Below are 17,658 nucleotides of genomic sequence, written 5' to 3' on the forward strand. Positions count from 1 at the left end.
ATAGAACAGCAAAATGGATATTTACTATTTTCACCCATAAACACAGAAAGCGTAAAGCAGGAAACAAAAATTAAGGAGAATAGGAAATAATGGTAGAAGCAGAAATGTTTTATGAAAACTAAATTCACTGATGAGAGTAAAGTTTCGCCTGTCATCTGAGACTGGGCGGGATTTTCTGTGAGACACTTGAGGAAGAAAGGAACCAACTTCAACCACTGAAAATCAAAGGGGTCTTCGCTTCATATGAGCTTTGGTATTTTCCTTTCCCTTTCTTTAGGCACCTTTCTGCCTCTCTAACTCCAAAAGCGAGGTTTCTACAGAAAGAAGAGCACAGCATTCTACTCACGTCGCTCAGCTGCCTCGTCACTTTCTTGGCCTGTTCCACATCAGGTGGATCTGCCAGAGGAGTGTATTTAGATTTTCGTTCATCGTGCCCTTTTTTGTAGACAATCTGAAATTGTGAAAGAAGTAAACATTTACAGAAGCTACCAACTTGAGCATCAGAACATCTACTCTTAACTCTGCTAACACCTCTGGACTGAAACTCACTGAAATCTTTAAGAGACACCTGAAATCCTTGGTTGAAGAGTTCTATGCATCTCAGTATCAGCAAATCACAGAGTCTCACAAATTCCTAGCTTTTCTTATCACTGTTCTGGAGAGACAGATTTGTAGATCACAGTGAACGGGGCTTACAGTTCCCCGCACATTTTGAGAGATACTCAAGGTTTTCTTACTGATTACCTCAGAAGATCTGTAATAAATTATTTTATTCATAATCCAGCATCAAATTGCCAACAGATTTATACTCGAATATAAACATGTTTTTCCATTGAAACAGTGCTACTATCAGAGCTGACTGTCAGTGCACCTAACCATTTTTATTTTCTGTTCCATTATGAAGGTTTAAGTCCACCAGGAAGCCCACCGAGCCACATCACAACGGCGATCCAACTGTTAATCAGGCTTTGATACTTACATCACTCAGAGCCTTTTGAGCCTGTGCCACCCTTCTGAGCTCTGGACTGTCATTGTACGGATAGAACAATGATTTGTCTCCTTCCCATTCTTCAGTATAGAGTTTCTAAAACACATTAAAATGCCAGAATACTCATTATGTGTCAGTTCCTGACATGGAATGCTTCTTGCGCCTCGGCTCCCTACACCTGTGATTTTCTTTCTTACCTTACTGAACATTGCGGTGTTTTTTATTGCATTCACAAGCTCTGGAGCATCAGGGGGAAGCAGGTACTTGTCCTTATTCTCCTCCCAGTTCTGTTTATATAACACCTGGGAAAAAAAAATGAGCACCTTGGTTACTCTATCATTAGAAAAATATTTACTTTTGTGAACAAACTACCTGTTGTAAAGACTTTTTCAAAGTCAGAGTTTCAAAAGAGGAACATTTGAAGACATCAGTTGGAATCTTTTAATATATTTATACTTGGTCTTATCAACTTCTCTGCTACCTCTCCCCTGTTTTTCTAAACTGTTCTATAAACTTTAGTGCCCCAAGCTCAAAACTTCACTCACACCAGTAACCTCATGACCCACAGATGTTCGTAGTCCTTCCAGAAAGCCAGAACTCACTCACCTTGCTCACTTGCTGCGACACCTTCTTTGCATGTTCTATATCCTTGGCCTTTTCGTCAACATGGCAAATAGTTCTAGCAACCTCACCAGCCATGCGGTATTTAACCTAGGTCGATACACAACAAAATACGTTTTTTACTACACCAAAACTGACAGTTTTTTAAAAAAGCAGAATATTGGTATTTTCGTCCTTAAAACTGTAAACCCCCAAAACCTGAATTCAAGAAACAAATTCCAGCTGTTCCTTAGAAATGAAGCCTATGGAAACAAACAGTTTTTGTGAATCAACTGAGAAAGAAATGCAGCTAGATTCCAACCTCCATACACTCGGTCATGTATGACCTGTATTCCTGTATATGCTCTAGTATTCCTTGCTCTTGTAATGCAATAAAAGTTTACACTAAATCTTCAGATTGCTTTATCACAATATCATCAAAAACTTATCACTTCTTAGGTAACATTTGAAAACGTGACTTAATTTGCTTCTTTATCACTCAATAAATCCTTCCTCTTCTCACAATCAATACCTACCTCACTGAGCTGGTCTTGCACTTTCTTGATTCTCCGAATTTCTGGGGTATCAATTGTGGAAGCATAGGGCTTTCCTTTTTCTTTTCTAAATTTTTCTTTGTACTTGTTCTGTAAGAAAATAATGACAAATATAATAAAGACATCTATTAAAGATTTGGCAGAAATGTGCCTGAAAATTATTGATTTATTTTTCTGATCAATGTAGGAATTTGGGGCAGATTTTTCAATAATATGAACTAGCAACTCAATTACATTTGCAGAGTTATGCTTATTTTAGACAACTGACTTTCTTCTGACATAACAGGAAAAAAAAAACATTTATAACTTTTGCCTGGTTTAAATCACTTCTAGTGGATTCTTTTCTCCTTAAGAGCTTAACATTGATAAATTTGTAGTTATTTGTTTCAGTGACCAAAAATGAAGTAAATACATGGGTGAGGGTAGCAGTCCTGGACCTACAGCACCACATAATCCTTAAACAGTGAATGCTGGTAGGTAATATACATTAAAATTCAGGAAAAGGGATCTGAAACCATCTGCATCTGTTCAATGCAGTCATTTCCCACATTCCACAACATGGTATAGTATTGTCCTACTCCACTTTGGTTTCCTGTACCAGGAATTTAGTTTGGTGCTTGTTCCTATATTCTGGGCACAAGGATTTTTTTTTTATATATATACATATAGAGATAGAGAAATATGGCATTATAAAAAAATACTGTGGTTTGCTACTCATTAGTTCCTGTTATCCTCCATCACTCTGACAGCCAAGTCAGAGAGTGCAGGAGTCCTGCTCACCGACATCTCTGACAACCTTCAGCCTCAAAAAAACTTCTGTGCTCAATGATTACCAAACACTTAAGAAGAAAAGGGCAAGAGATGAGCTAATTTAAAGAAGAAAACAACATATCTTGAAATGAAGGACAGGAGACAACGAAAGCAGAGGAACTAAAAGACTGGGACAAACCATTTACCTCACTGAATAGGTCCTTCATTTTGTTGCTATGTTCCAGATAAGGCGTCAGAAACTTAGATGGGTCCACTTTTGTCCGTATGGTCTTCTTCCTGACTGGAGGTGCTGCATCCTGAGCAGCAGGCTTTTCATGCTCAACAGTATAGGTGGTAGTTTTAGGACCTGTGAAGTCTGTGCTAATGGTCTCGGTGACCTCAGTGATCACCTGGGAATAAAGAAAAAAATCTTTACTTGCTTTATAATTATAAATCATCATTTTGTCATAAGCATTTTCCCCTTCCGCTATCAAGTAAAAAGATGCTCAGTTCTTAACTAGGAATCATCTGCGAGGGAGAAACCCCATAACACTTTTCCTACTGGGATTACTCAGTATGCCCACTACACGTCAGCTCCTTTGTTTGGACGGAAACACACTCATAGAATCACAAAATCATAAAATCACTAGTTTGGAAAATACCTCTTGGATCATCGAGTCTAATCAGACTCGCAAAGTGAAACGCTAGCTTTTGTTTCCGCATAAGCCCACACTATAAAGAATATTTTGTAGTGACATAGGAGAGAGTTGCGTTATATCTACTTTATAAAGTAGATTTCAAATTATAGCAATAATTCCTCTGTGACTCAAGCCTTTGTTACCACTGACGTGAAAAAAAACCCTGCAAACCACCTCTTTTCAGCGAGATTAGAGCAGGTAAAGGGATCAGAACTGAGAGTGTAAACTGGTTTCAGGCTGAATCTTTTACATTTCTCTTCACAACAAGGTTCAGTATAATGCAGCCACGTGCTGGTGCTCCTGTGTACATATCTAGTCACAGTCATATCCTTGATAATTCTTATAACTGGATTTTGTCAATATGTTCTCCAATTAGTCTTCCTGCCTGTGTTCCTTTTATTAATATAACCTGTCACTTCGCTTTGTCAGCTCCTGTGCAAACAGCTACTGGGCAGGAGAAAAGGGAAGACCAGCAAGACACAGGGCAGGACAGCAATTAGCAGAGTCCTTTTCTGATGGACACATCTACAATCTCCTCTAGTGGAAACCAAAGGGCAGCAGATAGGATACCCAGAACACGTTGTGTGTCCTCTATATCACCCCGAAACAGGGTCTTGTAGAGGAAATAAAGTATCAAGAAGCAACTGTTCACTGATGTTTGTGTATTTAATATGAAAAATTAGTTCTCACAATAAAAAAGGCCACTAATTTAGCATTAGGCATTAATTACAGGCACACATGCAACAGGGAACTTTACCTCATGTGGTTCACCCTCCTCAATAATTGTCTCTTCAATGTAGTACTATTAAAAAAAAAAAAAAGGAGAGAGAAAAATTATTGTTAGGCCAAATAATACAGAAGGTAAAACTGTAGCTTCTCTGAAGCTGTTTTAAAAACACACTTCTGGAGAAACAGAACTGTTGTTTGCAGGTACCCATACAATCACATTTGCATCTTCCGTAATTCTAAACATCTGCTCATTTTTTGTGTTGATGACTGGATTTTTTCTGTTTCTTCCTCAATTGATCATCCTTTTAAGCAATTAACAAAGGATCATTATCTAATTTTACCCACAAGAAGGAAGACAATGGTGATCCATCTCCCCCAAAGCCCTTTGCCCTGCAGGGCTGTTTCCCATGGGATCTTCCCAAGCAGGTCCCTAAACAGACTTAAATCTGCTGGTCTGAAGTCCAGGATTATAATTCTGCTTCTCTTGCTCACTCCTCTCCAATTCCTTGACTCCACTGTCTCGTGGTCCCTGCAGCCATGGCTGCCCTTGACCTTTGCATCTTCCACCAGTTTTTTCTTGTTCAGAGGAGCATGTTCAGCAGAGCATCACTCTTAGTTAGTTCATCAATCAACTGCATCCAGAAATTTGTCTTCAGTACTGAAAAAGGGCAGATCTAGATGACGTCTTCGGCAGAAATGTTTTGCTGTGAGGGTGGGGAGGCCCTGGCCCAGGTTGCCCAGAGCAGGGGTGGCTGCCCCATCCCTGGAGGGGTTCAAGGCCAGGCTGGATGGGGCTTGGAGCCCCTGATCCAGTGGTTGGTGTCCCTGCCCATGAGGTTGGCACTGGATGTCTCCACAGTGGACAATGGGGCTGCACGACAGCGCCATCCCACCTCCTGCCCGCCGCCCTGGGATCCACTTCCCCTTCTGCTCCCTCAAGTACAAACTCAGTTGAAGGCGTCACTCCTCCTGCTGGAGCAAACACCAGCTATTTTATCCACAAAGGGCTTCTGGCTTCCAGAGAGGAGAAAACATATAAAATGAGTGGGTTTTTCCCTGAAAATCTCCTCCGTGATGACTTGATCGCAGTCACGGCTCAAAACTGGGGGGGGAGCGGGCAGAAAAGAGCCGGAATCAGCTCTACAAAAAATCCCTGTTAAAATTTAAGTACTTTTCCCAGAGTTGTTCCTCAACATTAGGCTCGCAGAACTAAGCCTACGTTTTTCCAGCTGCCTCATTCTGGGTCAATTTGAGGTGTTTTCTGCTCACCCAGCCCTTTGCCCTGTTCAACCCACCCTCCAAAAAGCCTCAAGTGACTCAGCAGCGAAGGGTTGTGCCGTTTGCTGTGTCTCTTTGCTCAGGGTTGTGCCATTTGCTGCGTCTTTTTGCACATCACCAACAGCTACAGGGTCCAGAGCAGGCTGAGAACTCCAGAGAAAGGAAAAATAGGATCTTCAAATCCTCAGCATTTTCCCAACCACTTGGTATTCAGCAACAATTTTCCACCCTTTTGGAAGGTAAATTTCTGATAGAACTTCTTCTAGGTTTAAAATAACCAGTTTTTGGAGGTTTTTGGAACATTTCCCATCCCTGGGAACGTTCAAGATCACGTTGGATGAGGCTCCAATTAACCTTGTGGAGTTGAAGATGTCCCTGCTCCTGCAGGGGGGTTGGATTGTAAAGGTTCCTTCCAACCCTAACTGTTTGATGATCCTATGATTCCTATAGGAGTGGAAGGTTCTCCTCCCCTTCTACTCTGCCCCATCTACAGTCCTGCATTAAGTTCTGGGCAAGGAATCATGGTGGAGGCCACAGGGATGATGAGGGGAGCGGAGCAACTCTCAGGAGGAGAGGCTGAGAGACTTGAGTCTGTTCAGCCTGGAGAAGACTGAGAGGGGATCTCATCAATGTTTATAAATATCTAAAGGGCAGGGGTTGAGAGGACGAGGCCAGACTCTGTTCAGTGGCAGGACGAGAGGCAACAGGCACAAACTGGACCACAGGGATTTCTGCCTGAAGATGAGGAAAAATTTCCTTCCTGTGAGGGTGATGGAGCCCTGGAACAGGCTACCCAGGGAGGGTGTGGTGAAGATAGTCAAATCCCGCCTGGATATGTTCCTGTGCAACCTGCTCCAGATGATCCTGCTTTGGCAGGGGGTTGGACTGGATGAGCTCCAGAGGGTCCCGTCAACCCCCACCACCCTGTGATTCTGTGACTCTTGCTCAAACACTGAGCCATTTGTTATAATTACTTAGGTATTTCATAACATTAAATATTCATAATTCCATTTCAGAATAGTAATAATGCAACAGGTGAGACCACACTGTCTGTTAACCTTGTACACCATTTCAGTAGCAAAGTCATTATTGCAAAGGCACTCGCTCATAATAGTAAGCTGTATGCTCCTCGGTTCCTGAGAATTCTTCTAATCAAATTGCTGAGACTAAATAATTATGCACATAAATTTGATTTTAAATGACCTATTAGCAAATTAATCACTGATGCAACTCCACGGACATCTACAGGTTTAAATCTAGCTCCACATCTGCAGATTCTAAGGCTAAAGTTGTAAACGGTACCTCAGTGGCACAAACCCGCTGCATTACTCCGCTGCAGTGGAAGCAGAGGCGAGGCTAGAAAGTGGCATTCCAAAGCCATCCTCTCTAGCACGGATTGGATGGCAAAGGACAAGCCAGGAGGGAAAAGAAGTTGCCAACTGCAGCTACAATTAAGCAAAAGAGTAACCAGAAAACTTCACGATGGGTTTGTGGGGGGGCTGCAATCCTTATTTAAACAGAGAAACTAGGACAGCAACCAGAGAGCTTTTCCTTCACTGAACAACTATCTTTCATTGTCGTTTTTTGTTTTTACTGATCAAACCATTTAATGGATATCTATCCATACCCTAATCTTATCTATCCACACCCTAATCTTCAGAGGGCAAACAGCAAGCAACCATCTATGTTCATGAGCAACGTCTCATTAAAGTAATTAATCTATTAATTCACAAGGCAGGAAACAAGAACTTCTGCTCTTAGATTTTCTTCTTACCTCTACAACTTCCTCATATTCTTCTTCCTCCATTGTGAGATAATTCTTCTGTCTCTCCCCGGCTCACTGGTCACGCAGTGGATGAAAATGGGAATATACAGTATTAGCCCAAGACTGATAGTACTATGAAAAGTTATCAGTCAAATTCACAAAGTGCCTGGGTCGTGGTTAGTAGCTAGTCAGCTCATTATCGTTGTTGACTAATTGGTGAAAGGACCTGAACAATAGAGAGAAGTAAAGCTGGGATCTGGTATCACTCTGGGTATTAAGGGAAAGCATAACTTTAAGTTTCAAACATACTGATATAAATTACACTTCTGGACAAATACTTTAATATTTTTAACACCTATACTGGAATTCAATTAAAATAAAACAAATCAAAGGAAGAGGTATGATTTGGTTTTTTTCATTACAATAAAACTAATTTTATTTTCTCTATGACTATTCCGTATTATTTCATTACTTCAAACTCCTGTTTGAATGGCAGCTTTATCTGCATGTTCCACTATATTTATTCACAAATAGAAGCAAAACGTAGAAAAATATTGTAAATATATTTTTAAGTGACCTTAGGTTAATGAGGCAATTTCTGTCTTCCCAGCATCAGCCTAAATAGAAGCTCTGGGGTTTTATTTTAAGCTCTTGTGCCTTTTTTCTCTGTATTTCATCAGACCTGAAAAATATGAAAATCCATACAGTTGGCTGAATTACAAAGCACAGATTACTGTCAAAACCTTTAAACAAATTAATTAACACAATGATTTTGCTGTGAGGCAAAGCTACAATTTTTCACCAGAGACTACAGCCCCGTTTCTAATGTTGATAGGGGATGAGGCTTTGGAACAGCTGCTCCCGAATCCAAAGATATTTGCCGTGTAAGCTAATACTACCAAATGACAGGGTGGTTTTGTTTAGCTGGCTAAACTGCAATTCCTTCTGAGGCAAGTGAAGTCTAGTAATGCAGGTTAAATATAGGAACACAGAATACTGTCCCCTTTTCGTTCCAAAGTGTTGAGAAAAATTATCAAAAAAAAAAGTTCAATGTTAAACCAGAATGTCATCTATCCAAATAAATTCAGAATAACTCATTAATGTGACATGTTGTGTGAAAAATTAGTCCAAAGCTTTTGAATAAAGCCAAAAAGAGGAGCTTGTATATCAGGATGGAATCTGTACAACCTCTCACCAACATAACCTTCAGCTACACTTCCCAAATACAGATCCAGGCCTTTTCTTGCTTTGCAATTTGCAATTAGTGATCCTGACAGGAAATCTGACTTCCATGGGCAAGATACAACAACTACTTCTGAAAAACTATAGAATCAGGAAACACCTTAAGGTCCTGTTCTACGGAAAAGAAGTCAAATGTGATTAAAATGTCCTTACCAGCAACATCTAGTAAATATCCTTAGGAGCAAAGCCTCTCCAGTCCTCCCTCCTGAGCAGCACTGGGCGAGAGCGAGCCTGGTGCCTCAGCTCCTAATTACGCACGAGGCTAGCACAGCCAATCTGCCTCCAGCCCGCTCAAATTTCAGCCCTAAATATACTTGGTGACCCTGGAGGAGGCCACCTGTTCCCAGCAACATGAAGGAAAAGGGAGCTGGGCACTGAGGTGCTCCTGAGGAAACCCAAAACACACCAGAGCTTGAGTGAGGTCTCTGCAGAAATGGATCCCTGGGCAAATCCAAGGGAGCATTCATCAAATGGAAGAAGAAATACACATTATATTTCTTTCAGAATTTAGAGCAATAATTTAATAGAATCATTGAATGCCAGGTTGGAAGGGACCTCAAGGATCATCTGGTCAAACTTTTTAGGTGATACATAATTTAAATGAGATGGCCCAGCACCCCATCAAGCTAAGCCTAAGTGTAGAGGAATCTACCATTTCCCTGGAGAGATTATTCCAATGTTTAACTGTTTGTATGGAGAAAAATTTTCTTTGGGAATCCAATGGGAATCCAATCCAACTTTTACCCATTGCCCCTTGTCCTTGTAAAAAAGTAGTCTCCAATTCAATTTAAATTGACGGATGAATTAGTGTTCTTAAAACCATCTGAATCCAAGAACTCCTAAACTTCAGGGAAAGGAGTTCTGGACTTCAGACTCAATTTTCAGTATAAGTCTATCTTTAATTTCATCCCTTAAGTATACCTGAAGTGCTTTATCAACTGAATTTGATGCAAATCATGATAGTTTTATCACTTCTTATGAAATGATACCCAGCTGAAAACATGGACCCAGGAATGTGTTAAAACTGACTGCTTGCAAGGAAGAACTTGCAAGGAACTGGATGAACAACCAACATGTCTAGAGAAGAAAGACTAAAAATACACGATAAACAGATTAAGCAACAAGGGAGAAATTCCAATGCACAAAGTATTTTAGAAGGTCAAGAATTATATGATACATGGAGTAGAATCACAGTGATGATAACAGAAATGACCTCTTAGGTCATCTAGTCAACTTGCATTACAGGATTAGCTTTAGTTCTCCAAGGAGGTGCATTTAAAAGCTGGTACCAACAATGATATCTTTTCATATACTATATCACATAATTCAATAAATGATTGTCAAGAGCCCTTGAGAGACATCATCTTGTTCCTTAACTCTTTCCAGAAGTTAAAATTTATATCCAGATGAAATATCATAGCTCATTCACTACTGCCAAGTATTTCATACCCTGCGCAGAGCTGGAGATCCTTCCCTTTCTCCTTTAGGCAAGCTATTTGCTTTCAATTATTCAGCATTTTGCTTTACTAGGCAATTCTAACTCTTTTAATCTTATTTCTGTTTATCTAAAAGCCCTTCTGTTTCTTAACCCCTTTTGAGAATGTCCAGAAATGAACCTAGCATGCTGACGGAGTCTCATGAGAGCAATGTCAGCTTAACGGCCACTCTCCAATCCAAATCCCGTGTGTGTGTGTGCATTCCAGAAATAACTCAGAGTCACTCTTCTCGGAAGCACTGTTTTCAGTTGTTTGGATGCATAATGTGACATCTACATAAGTGATGACAACCTTTACCTAGAGATAGGCCATTTTAAAATTATTATTGTTATTATTAATTAATTAATTATTGTTGTTTAGAGCTCAAATCTCTGTTGATGCCAAAACTAGTGTCATGGTCGGTGACTTGCCATCCCCCTTTCTTGGTCCTTTTCAGCAACTCTGGGTCCATGGCCTCTTTTTCAGACGTAACAGTTGTACTTCACATTGCTTGTCCTATAAACACATTCCCCCAGAGTCACTGTTAAATATTGGATACTACTATGCTTCATTTCAATCACCTGACTTAAATCAGGTTTGCTAGACTACCACGAGCTTGGGTTCCTCTGTCCTGATGGTTATTCTGACAACACTAACAAGCATTTTCAAACAGGATGTGTTTTTCTGTACAGTTCTCTTGCAAATCCCTGCAAATAATCTCTTTTACTGACAAACTCTGCACCTCCTAGGTTATTAGAACATCACCTTTGGATTCTTCCACAGTGCTGTTCATGATATCTTACACTTAGAAAGACACTAAAGAAGGCCAAATTACGCACAGGATGCAAGTACCCCTTTTTCTGCTTCTGTCTTTAGCAGCAGATGGCTCAGGGCTGGAAATGGAGCATGGAAATCATCCATCAAAAGTACAGAAGGGGTTAAAGAAGCAAAACCATTATTGCAGAAACAAAAAGTTGGACAGAACACAAGATTTCTGTTCTGATGTCAGAACACGAGGAGAAGCAAGAAGAGTGCTCTAAGGCCATCTAATGCTACCATCAAATACCTGAATTCCTACATTTGCTGCTTTGCCCCTTCAAATCTCAAGGAACAACTCTGACAAAACCATCACTCCAAGCTTCCTTTTCATTTGGAATTGCAAAAAAACCCACTACTTTTTCTGTGACTTCTACTCACATCCATGACTGTGGTTTTCTGGTGAAAATTTAGTATTCAGTTACTTAAGAGCTTTTCTCTGTGTACAACCAAGTAGAATAACTTTATGCATTTGCTATAAAGATATTGCATACTTATATACAACACCTAAAGACACATACACACGTCTTCACACATGGTTATACATTGGCCTCCACTGTGGAAAAAACCTACTATGCTTATTATTACGTTTCATATCTTTCACTTCTCAGGACCATTGAAATGTCTGTGTTATCTATTCATATTGATATACCAGCAAGTATCACTCGCAGAAGTAGAACGTGCATGAGGTTAATGGAACACTAATGGTTAACATTCATTTAATATTTCTTTTCATTGTTTTATTTTAGCAATTCATGCCCATACCTTGGATTTCAAACCCCTGTTTGCTGGAATATTACGAGAATACCAACTTGACTTTGGGGGGGTAAACGTTTCAAAGGCATTAGGAAAATTTTGCTGCAAGTGGGAGCCTGGCAGTTCAGATACAGGTTAGCACACCAGACCAGATTGTTTTATCCACACAACATAAATATGCACACGCTCAGCAGTTTTGAACTAAAAAAACAGAACGGTGCAAGATGACTCAGGTAGAGGAAGATGCTGTTCTGCATTTAAATGCCCCAAAATTTTAAAGCAGAAAATATTTCTTTATGCTTAACTTTTTAAAATACTAAATTCAATCAGGACTGCTTAAAAAACAGTGACCACCGAGGGCAGGGGGAAAGGAAGGAAATAACACGTGACCTTCTCCAGATTTATTTAGAAGGTATATAATACAAGAACTATGAAACAGCAGCCTACGTGTACTCACTCCCCTAACCCACACAGCATTCACATACAAAAACTCACCGCTTTTTTCTAGAACTACATTTAATTCAATTTGGGAGACAGTCTTCTGTCTATGAAAATACGTAACCTAATGCTGAAGCCTGATGAATATGAAGGGCAAAATATAGAGGATGAATAAGTAAGGTCCAAAGAGCAGCCGCACTGTAACCCACTCCCCAAAGAAGACAGAACCTTTACAGAAATTCTAGTATTCTACCGCCTCCCCTGGCTGGTGACGTGTGTGTATGGTCTAAATCATTCATTCCATTCTCTTTCTTTTATAGGACTTCACTCACCAGATTTTAAGCTGAAAGAGAGCAGATTTAGTTGAGATCTTAGGAAGAAATCTGTTACTGTGAGGGCGGGGAGGCCCTGGCCCAGGCTGCCCAGAGCAGGGGTGGCTGCCCCATCCCTGGAGGTGTTCAAGGCCAGGCTGGATGGGGCTTGGAGCCCCTGATCCAGTGGGAGGTGTCCCTGCCCATGGCAGGGGTGGAACTGCATGGGCTTCGAGATCCCTTCCAACCCAAACCATCCCATGTTTCTGTGATTGCAAGGTAAAGTTTGGAAGAACTTAAATAAGCCAAGGCCAGCTCCCACATCACGACACCTGGGCAGTACATATCATTAAGCTGCAAGACTGCAGCTACTTCTTGAAGATGATGACTTCAAGACTCCAGGGACTTTCTATGCATGCTTGTATCCGTTTGCCTGAAAATTACAGGAAATCTGTTGTGCCAGAGATCACACAGGCTGCTCTGTGTCTTGCTCTTTGCACGGATAAACTCACTGACATCATGGGTGCTATATTTAACCTCCTGAGTTAATCAGCAGACCACCCAGACTTAACAAGCGTTGTACCACTGAAAAAGGACATATTTCAATACATATTTGTGTCATGGTGTCTATTTGCTAACAACCATTATTAAGTTAGACTTCATTCTTTTCACCATTCCTTTCTGCTTACCACATTTTGCAAAGAAAAGCTGGAAAAAAATGTCTTTCCCTTCACTTAAGCTAATATGCCCAAAACTGCCCTTTAGAGTGCATCAAAAAGCTGAAAACGCAAGACATGAATATCCAACCTGAAAAATCCTGTTAGCAGTCAAGCAGCCTTAAACATGAAAGCCAGCTGGTCTGTTAGGAAAGCCTTAGCAGAAGAGCACAACAGAAGCTGCAGAGCCCTAAAAATAAAGTAATTCTTGTTAGATAAGCTGTTTCCAGCCTCTGTCGCGAGGCCCACAAGCTATATTTGTGTTTGCACTCAAGGGATCCAAATGATGGAGGAAACAGGTGTCAAAAATGCGAGCCATTGAAATTCCACTAATGCTGAAAAAGGGCGTTAGGAAAGAGTTCTCCCTCACCGTGCTGTTCTCACCAGGACTTACAATTCTCCAGCATTTACTGCACCTTCCTAAGAGGTGGGAGAGAGCCCTCCAAGCAGGCGGGGAATGAACCATATTACAGGTTGCAGTAATCACATCAGAATGGGGACAGCACAGTTTAAAGATGCTCAGGCCTGCACGAACGTCACTGTAGACCATTTTCTTCTATTTTTCCACAAAGAACACTTACCAGATTGAGACTCCGTGCAGGCTTCTAGGTCTCAAGTGGATTTGGTGATGAAGTCAGGTGCAAATGTACTGGTCGATACCAGAACTGAAGCAGTTAAGGGGGCATTCTCTAAACCTCAGCAGATTTGAGTTGCTGCAGTGCTAGAAGCACCTGAAGGAAAGCATTTTCAGGAACTCAGTACTGAATCTGTACATCAATTAAGTTCACAGTGCAGCGCTGACTGAGCAAAGAAATATCTGCATTTGGAATACACGTCATGCATCTCTCTGATTTCTGTAACTTGCTCAGCCTAGGAACTGAGACATGGTTTTCAGCGTACAAGAAAGGAAAAAGCATGCTGTCCTAGGGCTAAAAGTCTATTTCTTGGTATTTGCCTCATTTTCCTACTCATTATCATGCAGCAAAAGTGCCAGACCATTTTAGAAGCATGCAAAAACCACATCAAAAGAACTTCAGCTACAATCAAGGACAAGAAAAGCTTTCTCAAGTTGAACTTGTGCATTTTTAATGGTCCAGCTGAGCTTTCTCTTCATAAGCCACAGGTGCAAAGCTGGCCGATGAAACACAACAACGTTGTGCTAAAAAGCACAGGTGCAGTCTATACTGCAGACACATGTGCAAACATCTCTCTCCTGTAATTGATTCGAAACTCCTGAGAAGACTTATTAGCAGAGAAAGCCATGAGGGGTGCAAAGGCTGACCAGTCAAAATCTGATAAAGGCCTCCAAAATCAACAGATATGTTCGGATTTTGATGTGTTGTTGACAGATATGGCTATGAAAAGAGAGGCTGTCCTAAAAGTACCTTATATATATATATATATACACAAAAGTCTATGCATACATATTTCTCCAAGATCCCCTCTCTGCAACAGCACAGCTGGCAGCACATTAAGCCAACACATTTTCTTCTGCATGAAAAAAAGGGTAGGAGCTAACGCAATGTCAGTGATTGCGTCTTGGTTTAGGAATGAAAACTTCCATCCAACAGGGAATTTAACTGTTTAAACTATGGATAATCCTTGGAACTAACAAGTTGCATAACACTGAGGAGTAACACTCAGTCTGTGCATGGTAGACAATGAACTGTCAGCACTATAAAATCATTTATAACTGCCATATCAGCCAAACCAGCCCATGTCCCTGCCCATTGCGGGGGGGTTGGAACTAGATGACCCTTAAGGTTCCTTCCAACCCAAACTATTCTATGAGCCTGAAACCCCACATCCGTGTCCCAGTGTTCAAAACCTTTGAGGATGACAATGTCATACACTCACTGCATTAGGATGATTCCTGAACACAGGAGGCAAGTCAATATCTAATGATGAATGATTTCCTAGTTCATTAACAGCTAATTAACTCACTGGAAATCTAAAAAGAAACATTAACAGAACAAAAACACCTGCCCTCAACCTTGTTCTCTGGAATAAGAAATGCTAGAAATCAATACCCATGAATTCGTAAAAACAGTAAGGCCATTTTTTTCATACCACCTATACAGTTTCTTATTCCTGTTAAGAGAAAGAGAATTCCTGTAATGAGAAAAAGATTTGCAAGCATTACTTTTTTAATGGGAGCCCCATAGAAATGTAGGATTTTAGGAAAGGATACGTGTTCTGACAAGTGAACTCTTTACTTCAGCGTGTCTTATCATCTTTCTTAAAGTATTAATAGAAAATATTAGATCATAATAAATAATATACTTAGAGGTAATGTAATCAAAATGCCGTGAGTAAATCATCTACAGTGTCTTATTTTCATGTTTATTTTTTGATACTGACAGGTTAATGTGGGGTGAGCAGCAGCACAAGCTACGAGCTGGAGGGTAAGGAAACCAGCCTCTCAGGATATTGCCATGATTCAAAAACACTGTGCTTGAAGCAGTGGGAAGAAGGGAATATCTGTACAAACCCAAAATTCATTTCATGCTTCCTGACATTCAGCAGCTTCCTGCATTGAAAGGGGCTCCAGCAAAGCCAGGGAGGGACTTCGTACAAGGACATGGAATGACAGAACGAGGGAGAACGGCTTTAAATTGGAAGGGGGAAGATTTAGATTAGACATTAGGAAAAAATTTGTTATTATGAGGGCAGGGAGGCCCTGGCCCAGGCTGCCCAGAGCAGGGGTGGCTGCCCCATCCCTGGAGGGGTTCAAGGCCAGGTTGGATGGGGCTTGGAGCCCCTGATCCAGTGGGAGGTGTCCCTGCCCATGGCAGAGGTGGAACTGGATGGGCTTTGAGATCCATTCCAACCTAAACCATTCCATGATTTTATGTTTCTGGACAGAGAAAGAACTGTCAGCTCAATGATCAAATTAGTTCGGAAATCTGTCTGCCCAACAAGGTTCTGTTCACTACCCACCATCACCCACCCCACACTCCCCTTAGCAAAACTGCAAACACTGCTCTTTTCTGCCAGGTCCAAGCTGCAATATAAACCCCATATAAAAGTTGCTTGTTGGTATTTTGACATGGAACTAAAGTTTTTAGTAGAACAGCATTAGGGAATAATCCCCAAGATGGTTCACACCCCTCCTCATCGAGTATCTAGGTAACACATGGCCAAGCTGCATTCAAAATCACCACCCTGTGCTCCTCAGATGGAACATTATTTGAGCTCACAGGGAAACACACACACACTGGCGTGTTGTCTGCCTGCTGCAGGTACAGCTCTCCAAACCACGCTCCAACTACTGTTCCCACACAGGATATTTGCTTTCTTTATCCCTTCATGCAGATCTCATGTGGTCACCTCTGCTAGCATCCAGCCAGGATATTTCAAACACTGACTTAAGAGAGGGTTCAAAGGATGAAAAACAAACCCAAACAAACTCAAACTGCAAAGAATGTGAACAATTCGTCAAATATTTGGAGTATTTTTCATGATATCATGAAGCAAAAAGAAATCAGATGAACAAATGCCTCTCAGCCTAACTCTCCAACTACTTGTAGCAGCTTCAAAATTAGTGTAAGATTTAAAAACCCAAACATTGAAGATGTAAAACCACAGTGTAAAAGATACCACATGTTGCCACAAGCTATTTATATATAATTAAGAGGCAGCAGTAGCCTAGTTTTGTTTTATTTTCCCCAGCTGAATCTGGTCACTGGCATGAGGGGCAGCTCTCCTCACATGACAGCATCTGTCACAGCCTCCACTGTTCCTTACTTAGGTCCTTTGAGAGTCTTAAAAGAAAGTATTTATCAACAAGATGATGTCAAACACCCTAATTTATCTCTCCTACTAACGTTCCCAAGACAGCAACAGAGTTTTTCACCTGAAAGAAGATACACCGAAGGAAGATTTCTTCAAGAATGCAAACTAGCTCCGATTGTATCAGTCAGATTGGGGGAAGTGCAGATACAGCACACAACCCTCACCTGTAGTTGAAAATATCTAGTTTTCAGCATATTAATACAAGTCTGTATAAAGCAGGAAAGGAAAGGGGGTCTTTTCCAATCTTTTCTTCTTCCTTCTATTTATAAGACAAATAAACTTCTATATTTTTAGAACAGAGGTACAAACATCAGCTGTAAACACCAGTGAAAAGCCACGACTGGCAGCCAGAATTACAGTTCTTATCCTGTCCCAACACCTGTCCCTTTGGGCAAGCCTCCGCTTTACTGCTGTGCAATAAAGGTAATGCAGATCTTTTCTCCTCTGACTAAGTTTTTCATTATTACTACCATTGTTGCAAATCATTACCTTAGAGCAGCTAGGGTGAGAGTTGCAGATAGCATCTCGTAAGCAGACTGATCCGTAATTTAGAGCCACGAACATCTGGTAAGAAGCTGCAGGGAGAAAGTGGTGCAGTAGGCGACAGGTCTGCTCTGTAGGGCCAGAGCTCCCCTGGAGACACACAGGTGCCTGATCAGCAAGAAACGCCCACCCCATAAAGCACCTGCTGTGGAAAAGGGGAGATGACTGCACTGTATTAACCCCTTCTTTGGGGCTATGCTTCTT

At 41.0% G+C, this 17,658-nt stretch overlaps 1 protein-coding gene across 43 annotated transcripts in view; it reads right to left on the reverse strand.

The window, feature by feature from the left end:
• NEB (nebulin) overlaps positions 1–8,044 on the reverse strand; it is a 115,794-nt gene extending 107,750 nt beyond the window's left edge. For 24 of the 43 annotated variants that reach the window (XM_069861623.1, XM_069861615.1, XM_069861616.1 and 21 more), the window contains exons 1-9: positions 7,940–8,044; positions 7,372–7,437; positions 4,348–4,392; positions 3,099–3,302; positions 2,125–2,232; positions 1,595–1,699; positions 1,186–1,290; positions 980–1,084; positions 347–451 (exon numbers count right to left, since the gene is read on the reverse strand). In XM_069861623.1, coding sequence (XP_069717724.1) covers positions 347–451; positions 980–1,084; positions 1,186–1,290; positions 1,595–1,699; positions 2,125–2,232; positions 3,099–3,302; positions 4,348–4,392; positions 7,372–7,404 — 810 coding nt within the window. In that variant the 5' untranslated portion in view covers positions 7,405–7,437; positions 7,940–8,044. The remainder of the gene's footprint in view (positions 1–346; positions 452–979; positions 1,085–1,185; positions 1,291–1,594; positions 1,700–2,124; positions 2,233–3,098; positions 3,303–4,347; positions 4,393–7,371; positions 7,438–7,939) is intronic. The other 19 variants (XM_069861628.1, XM_069861631.1, XM_069861630.1 and 16 more) reach the window with 4 other exon arrangements.
• Positions 8,045–17,658: the final 9,614 nt, after the last annotated feature.

This window comes from Phaenicophaeus curvirostris, chromosome 7, assembly GCF_032191515.1.
Source record: "Phaenicophaeus curvirostris isolate KB17595 chromosome 7, BPBGC_Pcur_1.0, whole genome shotgun sequence".
Lineage (NCBI taxonomy): Eukaryota > Metazoa > Chordata > Aves > Cuculiformes > Cuculidae > Phaenicophaeus > Phaenicophaeus curvirostris.